We start from the raw sequence: 11,309 nt of genomic DNA, 5'->3' as shown, positions 1-11,309 counted from the left end.
TCTTAGGGGCATGTGTATTTTGATTTTGCAGTGAAAGTAATTAAGCTTCCACAGACTGAAGTGTCTCTCTGTAAAACTTTTCCCATTCCAAGAAGTCGCTTTTTCCTTTCAAAGTAAAACATTTGAGCACACTAACCTGAGGACAGCACTGCCTCTGATCACTTATTAACATTCTTACCGTGTTTCTAAAACCGTTTGTAACTTTGTTGAGTGTATCTCACCGCAGTAAATTCTTGATGGAGGCCGGTGGTGAGTTCATCCAGGGATTTGGACGACGGAGGAAACACTGCGTTGCTGTGCGGCTTCGCTCATCAATGCACCCTATTGTCAAGAGGTTACATAATCAGTAGCACATACACAAACCCCGGATAAACATCTCACTGCTCAAGACCTTTAACCAGAACAGACTGACACAGTATCTGTAACCAGGACTTTGATCTGGCACATTTGGTTTCTCAATTGATCCCTGTAGCATTGTCTGAATAGGTGTGCATGTAACCGCCTCATTCATGGATGGTTTGTGGATACTCTGGAGGTCTACTCACATTAGACAAAGCCCCCGGGAGAAGCCCCTCGATAAACAGACCCACAAATTAATCAGGAATTTCCCTCTCTGCAGAACCAGAAGGACCAGCAAACACAACATTAACATATCATCACCTTATTAAGTTGTTGTGGTAAAGCTGTTAGCAAACAATTGCTTATTTCCACATCCAGCAGATAAGGAGTGACACACATTCATCTAAAGCTGTGTTTCTGTCCACCTGGTCAATGTAAGTCCAGTATTGACCTTTTTAGCTCTGATTTTGGCCTCTACCAACTCCTGAGGGGAATATCTGGCTCTTTAGCTGCTAAATTTTCCACTATATCCACCAGCTAGTCTCTAACTGTGTCTGCAAGCTGAAAACATAATCATAAAAGTATTGACCATAGCAGCAATTCAACAACTTTCATCAAGAGTGCAGGAGGGTTCGCTCCTAACTAGCTAGCTAGTAGAGTACAAGGAGCTGGTTAAATTGTGACAACGGCAGACAAATTAACTGGTCTGCCATTAACATGCATGAAGCAGTTAAACCACTCAGGCTGAGGGTTAAGAAATGAGATGAAGCAGATTCTGCTCTGTGAGGGAATTTTATTTCCTTCCATTTATGCAGCTGTTGAATCACCAGAGAATTAGACCATGAACTGAATAGAAATTTGAGCATTTTGAGCCGTGAAATATTAACAATCACAAGATTTCTTGGTTTCAAACAGTTAAAATGGATTTGATATCATACTGCAGTTTTTTTTTTTTAAATCATTTTTTAATGTCATTTAAATGTCACAAAAGACATCAGACTGTTAGAAAAATAAACCTTTAGGAAAGCTTTAGAACACAAGGGAGATGAAAAATGACGACAAAGGATATATTCACAGTTCAGATTCCTAAAAACAGACAGACAAACACAGTCAGCACATGTGCATCAGTAGTTTTCAAATAAATACTTAAAATGTTTGATAATTCATGAATTTGGAGTGAAACAAGCATTTGACCTTTTTAGCTGGTAACATTAGGAAAATTCATGAAAAGAAACGCATCATTGGTATGAAGAAACATTCAAATATCATGAAAATGTAGATAAATTCGTTAAGAATAAAATCAAAACTTTAGACAGAATATTATATATCCACGTTTGCTAATTCAGTATACTGCCATTAGTACAAGTAGGCATTGAACGACAGAAACACAGTGTACAAAACATTACAAATACAATACAAATGTGGAGTTCAAACAGTTCACACTCGGGCACATAAACACACACACTGAACCGGTGTAACTGCAGAGGAGTGGATGGCATTGTAGCTTTCAGATGGATTTGTTTAAAGAGCGGATTACACAGAAGACAGCAGATGATTGAGTTCAGTTACATTGAACGAGAGTCTATGGCTGATGTGATGAATCCATATTTGTTTGGGTTTCAGGCATTTCTCTATTATTAAGAGCCAATATCAGACATGTCGAAGCTTTATCCCAGAGACAGCGTTTCCCTGTTGTAATTCTGGCTTGGATGTTGATGTTAGGACCACAACAACAGTTCTCTAATCATAATCAGTTAATCTCCTTTTTATTTTCTCAATTAATCATCTTGTCTGTAAAATGTCAGAAAATAGTGGAAATAATCCAGTCTAAACCAACGCAATCCAGCATGCTGAATACCAGAGCCCTGCAACTACAATACCTCACCTAACTGGAATGAATCCATTATTGACACCGGTGTTTGAAGAACAAAAACATCCACTTAGTAGACAGAGGAAGAAGTCTGCATAATACAAACGGATCACGCAGATCTTACTTGCATGTAAATAGCGAATCTACTCAGCCCTGTTTTCATGTCAGACCTGTGCAAAAGGATGCACAGTTGTATACGTTTGCATGTATAACACTAATAATAACACAGAGTTTATGACTTGTATGTTTATGAATTGTATCAGTTTTGTGGTCTAAATGTTAGGACGACTAAGGAGACACTTTACTATGCAGCTGCTATTTGTTACAAATGGAGAGTAACAAGATAAATGGAGTTAGCTGCTCAATCATCCAGTCATGATTTCTGAGTCTTCAATGACAAGTACAGGACCAGACTGTTTGGTGGCTGTACACAGTTTCATTTACATCACAGTTCCCTGTCCCTGTATAAACATTATATTAGACTAGGGGTGTAAGAAAATATCGAGACACTTGAATATTATGTTTGGTGACACTGTATCGATTCTCAAAAACACTGTATTGATTTATAATTAATAGTTGATGTGCAAAGATTCGATTTAGGGTTACCAAACGTTACCACCTGAATCCAAAGGAGCACAAGGTCGGGCTCTGGCAGCGAACAGAGCTGAAGTGTGGGCTCATTTCAGCTTCCACAATGAAGAAGGCACTAAGGAGATCGACAAGAGCCATACATCATTTGAAAAACGTGCCATGGCAAAATCAAATACTCAGGCAACACAATAAATCTGAGTGCACACTTAGCAAGACATCACTCTGAACCGCTGACGGAACAGCAAATGTTAAACAAGCGGATCCCTCTCAACACTGTCTATGTAGCGCTGTCTGTTTAATTTATTTTATTCACGTAATTGTTCACCTAAAGAATCCTACAAGCACTTTTATTACTTTTACTTATTATTGTTATTTTTATTCCTTTATTGGATAGTTCTGGTGAACAGGAAAGGCAGGGAGAGAGAAGGGGAATGACACGCAGCAAATGATCCAACCAGTCAGGCGGGAGTTGCCCTGTGAACTTGCTACTCAGGGCATTTGCACTCATGTGATATACGCCCCAACCATTCAGCTATCAGGTCGGCCCACCCAGATTTTATGCATATAGTGGTGTGTTCTTTATACTATACGTTTTATTAAAATTAGATTAAACAAAAAAACGCCTTGCTTACAATATCGCAATATATTGAATCGTAACCCATGTGTCGTGATATGTTTCGTATCACCAGGTTATGGCTAATACACAGCCCTATGATAGACAGAGTTCATATAGAGACCGGTAGGGACTCTTTGGCAGGTTTATTGTGTATGATGGTGGGAGCGTTCTTCGATGTGGAGCCCCAGCAGGCGTACACAGGCCTGCCATGGACACGGTTGCCGCTAGTGTGTGTTACTTTGCCTTTGCTCTTGCTCCTACTCTGAGTTCTGTCCTGAGACAAACCAAAGGTCTTCTTTTTAACGCAGCCTCTTTCCTGGAGTTGAATGTGGATAGGGTACGGGGCTTGATGGCCCGCAGTGACGTGGTCGCCTACTCGGTTTCCCCCCAGCTTGGGGCAGAATGAGAGGAGCAGGCAGCGCAGCTCCCGCTGGAAAGTCTTATTGAAGTAGAAGTAGATGAAGGGGTTGTAGATGTGGGAGCTTTTGGCGAAGAGGGCGGGGAAAACAAAGCCCTCAGGAGCCATATACCAGTGCTCCTTGTGGAAAATGAAGAGGAAGGACACAACAGCATACGGGGCCCAAGCAATCACAAAGCCTAGGCTGATGCAGAAAAACATCTGGAAGAGGAAGTAACAGATGACAGAAAATTACTTGCAACACTGGAAACACTGGAAAAACACTTAATGAATCATTTCTTATGATGTGTAGCTATTAATACACAAGAGTGTAGTCACATAAAGCATGTTTCCTGGGAGACTACAGAAAAACAAAAGCAATGGTCATGTGGCCAATGTTCTACTGATAAGTAGGACTAATCTCTTTACAGTCATGTGAATATCAGATGTTCAAATTATTCGAAATTACATTTATTTCCGGTAGTGAAACAGGAAGTATTGTGATGATGTATACCTTTGTCACCACAGCCAGTGGTGTGTGTGTTATAACCCATCCCATTGATAAGAACTATTTTTGGGTTGCCACATGCGAGGTGTTGTTGCCTGAAAGGTTTTTTAGTACCTTGATTGGAAGTACTCGAAAACCCACAGACATGATACACATTTTTCAGATTCAGTGTGACTTACATTTTTCGCAGGATATCCTTCCCTTCTATGTCCATCCCTGGAGACAATCCATAAATAAATCTACTTAGAAATCATAGACAAAAGATTCTCCTCACAACTCCAGAACCTGCCTGAGAATGATTGTTATTATTAGAGTTGGAAGAGGGTCCCTCATATCTCCGTCTGATAAACAAGCTGCATGGGGTTCTTGAGAACTTTGTGCGAATGAAAGCAACCAAATGCATGTACAAACACACTGACTGGTTGATAGAGAATGAAAGTGATAGGAATCTCATGCTACAGCCTTCCCGGTAACCATATCTCAAGACGATTGAGCATCTGTGAGCGTGTCACATCAGACAGCACTCTCCACCACCGTCATCATGCTTATTTGCTTATCAAGACTTTTGACTTGACGTTGACGTGCCCTAAAGGCTTTGGAACTTGGATTAGAAATGCACTGACTCCAGAGCTGTTTTTTAAGTATTAGAGGAAAGTCAAGTCTTGTCAGAGCAAAAACTCCTTTTTGTTCAGGTCTCAAATCAAGTCTATAGGGACTCGTGTCTCACAAAGTCAGGTTTTAGTGCAGTCAAGTCCAAGTCAAGTCTTCAATTTTGTAACTCTAGTGTCCAGGCACCTGCTGTAACAGTCTACAGCTTAAAACTACATATGATTAAGCTTTCAAGTCTCAAATCAAGAGTAAGAGTCAATTCATAATAAATAAAGTTTTAGTGCAGTCAGGTCCAAGTTGATTCTCATGTCTTCATTTTTGTCAGTCTTTTGTCTGAGGTTCAGTCTCAGGTTACAGGTTCTGTATCATATACTACAATACACATAACGGACTTTCTTCCCACCACCTCGCTCACCACGGAGAGCCGTTTCTCAGCGTGCCGCAGGTTGTTGCGGATGCCTCTGGCAGACAGCGAGTAGGAGAAGCGGGACACCTTGTAGAGGATCCGACACTGGGACACCACGATGAAGAGGACAGGAACCAGTGTGAAGCAGGCAAAGGAGCAGATCACGTAGAAAGCGTCCTTCGTTGAGGTGTGATAACCCCTCCAGGCGATGGTGCAGGATAGCCCATAAGGCTCAGGGACGTACTCGCCCCAGCCGAACAAAGGGAAGCTGGACCACACGGCAGCGACCAGCCAGATGACGCAGCACGCTATTCGGATGTTGGCTCCTTCCAGCCACACAGCTGCAGAGAGGAGCAGAAGTTGTTAGTGATTTTACAGCGTTAGTGTAGTTACAAAGTGTATGCTCATATAATCCATGTTTCAGCTGCTTAAGAATAGTTAAAATACACTTTAGATGAAGTTAGATGAAGAAACAACTCTGTCCGCCTGGAAAGGAAGGATAGGAAGCTAACGACAGCCAGCGGCCAGTTAGCTTAGCTTGACACACAGAAGTCTTGTTGTTGTAAGCTCCTGTGAAACCACAAATTTAATTTTTGTGCAAATTAAGATATAACATATTAATTATTGAGTTTTGAGTGAATGGTGCTCTTGGGCAGGTTTGTACAGCGCCAGTCTAGCTGTTTCCCCCTGTTTCTATTTTTTTATGCTAAGCTAACTAGCTTCTAAGTTGTATCTTCTCAGCTAACTCTTGGCAACAAAGAGAATAAGCATATTTTTCCTAAAATGTGAAACAATTCCTTCTAAGAAGCTTGCTTTAATCCACATTATCTTTGTATCTCCTTTGTGGCTAAATTGAACAAGGGATCTTTTTTTTTTGACACATATCAGGTTCCCTAATGGAGAAAATAATGCTATAATATGGTCACAGTATATAAGGATGGTAGAAAACTAACCCCTGATGTTGTTCAGTTCTTAATAAAAGCTGACATGTCATCAGTTCTGCACATCAGGCTCTATTTATCCTGAAAAACATCTTTAATGTGGCCATTTGTGCACATAAGAACAGACATGCTGGTCACACTGAAATGACAGCTTTCATTTGACATTTTCTCAATTTTTGTGCAAGCCATTTAAAAGAAATAATCACTGACACACAAAGCAGCAAAATGCTATTATTTCTGACAGTTTGACAGAAGAAAAGGAGTAAAAATTATTCCATTGTGACAAAAAGTAAATGTAGTTTAACTTTTACCAATATCATAACTTCACATTGTGAAAACTTCTTTGGGTTGATGTAATACACTGCCTTCAATTTTGCTTTTAAGTTGGTAAAAAAAAAAAAAAACTTTTAACAATACTTTTCTTTACTTCTGATTCTGTATTGTGCATGGGGGCTTTGTGAAAAGCTTTAGATAAGGATTATTTGATGTATTACTACCAATAAAGCTTTTTATCTGTCCTGTCCTTCTCCGTCTGTATCTCCTCAACTACAATCAAAGTCCTCAAATCGTCCTGAATCAACACCTGCCCTCACCGTAAACCAGGCTGTAGCAGGTCTTCAGGTAGCGCATGATGCTGATGGCGGTGATGGTGAACATGCCACACAGTCCGAAAATGTAGCAGCCAAGGCCGTAGTAAACACATGTGATGTCTTCCCCCAGCCAGGCGTGGTGGAAGGAGGACAGGATGGAGAGCGGGTAGAAACAGATGCAGCAGAGGAAGTCCACCACCGCCAGGTTGACACACAGCAGCTCCGAGCCCACCATCTTTTTCCTCCTGCGGTAACAGATCACCAGAACCAGCCCATTGCCCAGAACTGAGAGCAGAACTACAGAGAGGGAAAGAGGACCAGAGGGGGAACAATAATTATACTGTAGCTGCATTTTCTTTTTGGCCACTTGGAGGCAGCACAACAGGCTGTAAACACAAAATTCACATATTATCAGCGTATAAAGTTGATATGGCAAAACATGTTAGCAACCAACTGCTTATTTACAAATCTGGCAGATTTATCAAACAAGCAGTCATTTGGAGTCATTGTTCACCTGTCCAACAGTCGCTCTTCTTTTAGCTCTGTTTGGGTTTCCTCCAGTTCAGGAAAACACTAGTTCACCACTACATTCACCATCTAGTGCTGAGCAGGTATACAGTTGGTTTATTAGGCTTCTTTTTTGTTTTGTTTTGTTTTGTTTTGTTTTGGTTTTTGCTGCCTGCTGCTACACTACAATACACACACACACACACACACACACACACACACACAGAGTTAATTTGTGTAAAAAAATAGTCCTGCATTAAAGAAAAATCTGTTTTTCTTCATCAACACAATGTAACTTGACTGCATGGTGCTTTTATAACTTACTTGAATGAATAATGCCTACTACAGTTTCAGGCAGTCTGACTGGAATGTAGAAAACTTTGATTTACTGTATATTAATTAATTTGATTGTAAGTGACTATAATAAATAAAACAACGGATCATGTAACTTTAATCAATGTGAAAGGTGTCGCTCTTCATGATGAACCTACAAAGAGTTATCACCCAACTGCAGCTCCCCTCAACTTCATGGAGCTTCAGTGTTTGCAGGTTTTTTGCTTCCACCAAAGCGGCGGTTTCAGGTTTATGAATTATTCTGTGAATGGATAAACTTCTGTATTAGCTGCTGTCACATCTGACACACTATCAGTCCGCTCGATGGATGACAACACAAGGAGTGTCATACTCAAAATGACACTGCAGCTTTTAGACTTGAAATTAAATAAAAGGTATCTTCACAAATCCAGCTTGAACCAATACATGTGCTCAGTGCTGATTGTTAGACAGAGCTGAAAAAAATTGTCGATCAATCAATGAGGCTATCCACAGAAGAAAAGCCAATATTGTATTTGTTTCTTAATGTCCACTAATCCCTGGAAAAGGCTGAACCAACAATGAATCAGTCCATCTGTCAATACAATTCAGCTTCCACAGCCTGACTGTGGCCATCTGTTTGTTCTCCCCCAAATGCGCTGCCCAAAACATTTTCTGACTTGATGCCCCCTGTGGTTAAAATAATGTACATTTAGTTAAAGTTATCGACCAATCACAGCCATACTATGAAAAAAAAAAGAAGTTGTTATGTTGTCTGTTGGTTTAAAAAAAAAGAGACACACAGCAATCTCTCATGACCCATCCATGCACATCAACCGCCTACCTGTGTGGACTCTAACAACAACACATGACCTCATCCATTGCTTTTTACATCAGCCAGTGGAGGGCTGTCGCTCTTGTTTCTGCACATTTCTCACACAGAAGTGAACTGAGCATTTGTTACGGACTATTTTCAGATGTGGACTAATACACATTTGGTGCTCTAGTTAATAGTATAGTTTAAGTGCATAGTATACTATGGTTTAATAGTATAGTATAGATAATAGTAGTAGTAATAGTATAGTTTATATACTTTAGTAATAAAAAATAAAAAACTGGATAACTGGCTTTTTCAGACGCCACATGTCTCATGGCAGAACTACACAGTTCAAATATTAACTGCATATTAAGACACATTAAACATGCAAGTGTCATTACTGCAAAACAAACACACACCATTTCTTAATTACTCCTGATTAGATATGCTAAATAAAGAATAACACATGCATGTCAATGAGCAGGAACTGTGACATTTACAAAGTTAAGCTCCAAATGTGTCTGCTGTTTTCACATAAACCACCATTATTAACATTACATTACTTACATTAATTACATTACTTACATGCAATGTGTGTTTTGATTCACATCTCAAACAAAATGTACAAACATTTTCTGTTATCAACATAACAAATTTAATTTAATATCATTAACATTGTTCAACTTTATTTTATACTCAATGGAAATTCTAATGTTTTCAAACACACAACACAATGTGACTGGGCTGGGTTTTGGAAAAATTTGTATAATATGTAGAATATGAATTAAAGTGGTGACTTGGATTTGGATAATCCACTGTCTAAACATCAGAGAGCTTCAAAGAAAGCGACACAGAAAATAAAGAGTATTTTTACAACCTTAAAACAAGAGAGATGCACATACCTACAGAGAGGATGGCCAGTCCCACACATATGTCAGCGGCAGGGGTCAGTTTGGAGGTGAACACAGAGATGGTCCGGTTGTCATCAGAGGAGTTCAGAGGCATTGGTTGTTGCTTTTCTCCGATGTGTTGCGGGAAAAATCCAGACTTGTCTCACAAGACGAGATGTATGTGTGTGTGTGTGTGTGTGTGTGTGTGTGTGTGTGTGTGTGTGTGCGCGCCGGGTCCGGCTGACTTTCTTTTATGCAGGCTGATGTGTCACTATGGTAACCTAAAGCAACAGCTGATCAGATCAACTCTCAGTGGGAAAGCTGCTACAGCAGGTATGGAGCGTATGGAGTCCCAGAGGCGACAAATGTCACTGCAGCCGGACTGATGAGTGGAAACAACATGGAATATAATTCATCTCCAAGCTGCTGTTGATTATTTAAATATGTACCCGACACAGAGCCATTGTATATGTATATTAGTGACAGCTGTGCTTTTCCTACTGTGACAAGTCAAAATGAGTTTTGTGAAAAAGAACGATTATTTGTCTCCTGAAGTTTTAAATGAAGCGAACAAACCTTGGTTTAATATCTGCATAAATTGCTTTTAGTCATCTCCATTTTTACACAACCATAAAATCTTTGTGATCAGTTGTTCTCAAGCTCTGTGTGTCTTTCCCCCCTCATGCCTGTAGTGTGAATTAATGATTGATTTTGTTATTTCTTTTTTTTATTCAAGTATCGTACACCTAAAGGAGTCCAGCCAACATGGGCTTATGAGACACAACATAAGTACTACTTAAATAAGTCACAGGGGCCATTTTGTTGTACTGCTACTCCTTCTTCTTCTTCTTCTTCTTCTTCCATCTGTGACTTATTTAATGTAAATTGCCCTTCAGGTCTTCATTTTCCTTCAAAGGAGCACAGAGATTTCTACAATGGCAGCGACACAGCCTTGAGTGTGTGAATACTACAGAGGGAGAAGATCTAAGTAGTACTTCTATCTGTACTTATTCCCTCATCAGTGAGTGGTACAGATCTACACCAGTGCATAAATTACATTCTAATTATATAGTAGGGCTATGTTGGTAGAATGTACTGCTAACATGCTGTTGAGTCTGTTTATATGAGCTCAAAAATCCAGAGAAAGTCTGGCTGATGTGTCATCACATGTTGCAAATCTCTGTACATGTACAGTAGATCTCATGAGAGACGACTGGAGGCTTTTAGCGCTTTTATCTGTCGGACTATGCTAACCTCCCCTGAGTGAACTGAGCATGATTTTTTTGCCATTTTCAGCCAGAAAAAAAAAACAAAACAATAAACATCGACCTTTGGTCACAGACATGTAAAAAGCCTCACACCCTTCCTACATAGCACCAAGACACACAGGCTGCAAAAGATGCAAAATAGTTTGTAAGTACTTTTGTGTCATTTTGTGTTTGATTCATTCATTCATGTCTCTTTGTGGTTGTTTTGTGTCAGTGTGTTGTGACTTTGCATCTCTTTGTAGTCCTTTGTTAAACCCCTTATCGTAACAAAAGTCTTTTCTTCATAGATGCATGTAGTTATTTCATGCAGTATGAATTTACATCCGGTGTCAGCTGTGCTTGTGCCAGTCTAATTAAAACTACATGTGTGTCTCTGAGAAAATAATGAGTGAACACTTGTGATTCATTCCTGGGAAACAATGAGCTGTAATGAAGTGTTTTCATTACATGAGCTGTAATGATTGTTGTTGTTTCATTAAAGTTTGTCTAATCAGTAGAATTCGTCTGCTCTGTTTTACTAACAGCTCTTGTCTAATCTTTCTCATGAGCACTGATTTCTGTTGTTCATGTGTGTCTTGTTTATATACATATGGTATATTTGGGCATTCAAGTGATTTGGTCACAGTCCAGACCTTTAGCCTAATGTTT

General features: G+C 39.7%; 1 protein-coding gene across 2 annotated transcripts; it reads right to left on the bottom strand.

The window, feature by feature from the left end:
- Window positions 1–1,125: 1,125 nt before the first annotated feature.
- Window positions 1,126–9,704, bottom strand: opn8c (opsin 8, group member c). 2 transcript variants are annotated; one of them, XM_056404651.1, is made up of 4 exons: window positions 9,406–9,704; window positions 6,871–7,164; window positions 5,346–5,677; window positions 1,126–4,035 (listed from the first exon to the last, which is right to left on the bottom strand). In XM_056404651.1, exons 1-4 carry the CDS (start codon window positions 9,506–9,508, stop codon window positions 3,526–3,528), a joined length of 1,239 nt encoding a protein of 412 aa, XP_056260626.1. In that variant the 5' UTR covers window positions 9,509–9,704; the 3' UTR covers window positions 1,126–3,525. The 2 variants fall into 2 exon arrangements, with proteins under 2 accessions (XP_056260626.1, XP_056260627.1); XM_056404652.1 differs by having other exon boundaries at window positions 9,410–9,704.
- Between the last annotated feature and the right edge of the window lie 1,605 nt (window positions 9,705–11,309).

This window comes from Seriola aureovittata, chromosome 19 (assembly GCF_021018895.1).
Source record: "Seriola aureovittata isolate HTS-2021-v1 ecotype China chromosome 19, ASM2101889v1, whole genome shotgun sequence".
NCBI lineage: Eukaryota > Metazoa > Chordata > Actinopteri > Carangiformes > Carangidae > Seriola > Seriola aureovittata.
This window is presented reverse-complemented; position numbering and strand designations above follow the sequence as displayed.

What these genes read in the sequence shown, in the direction of transcription:
- opn8c (XM_056404651.1), bottom strand. Translation starts at nt 9,508, where the DNA reads ATGCCTCTGAACTCCTCTGATGACAACCGGACCATCTCTGTGTTCACC. An exon ending in ACTGGCCATCCTCTCTGTAG is followed by an intron (nt 7,165 to 9,405) that starts GTATGTGCATCT and finishes CCCTCTCTGTAG; the next exon opens with TTCTGCTCTCAGTTCTGGGC. An exon ending in CTGCTACAGCCTGGTTTACG is followed by an intron (nt 5,678 to 6,870) that starts GTGAGGGCAGGT and finishes TCCTCTCTGCAG; the next exon opens with CTGTGTGGCTGGAAGGAGCC.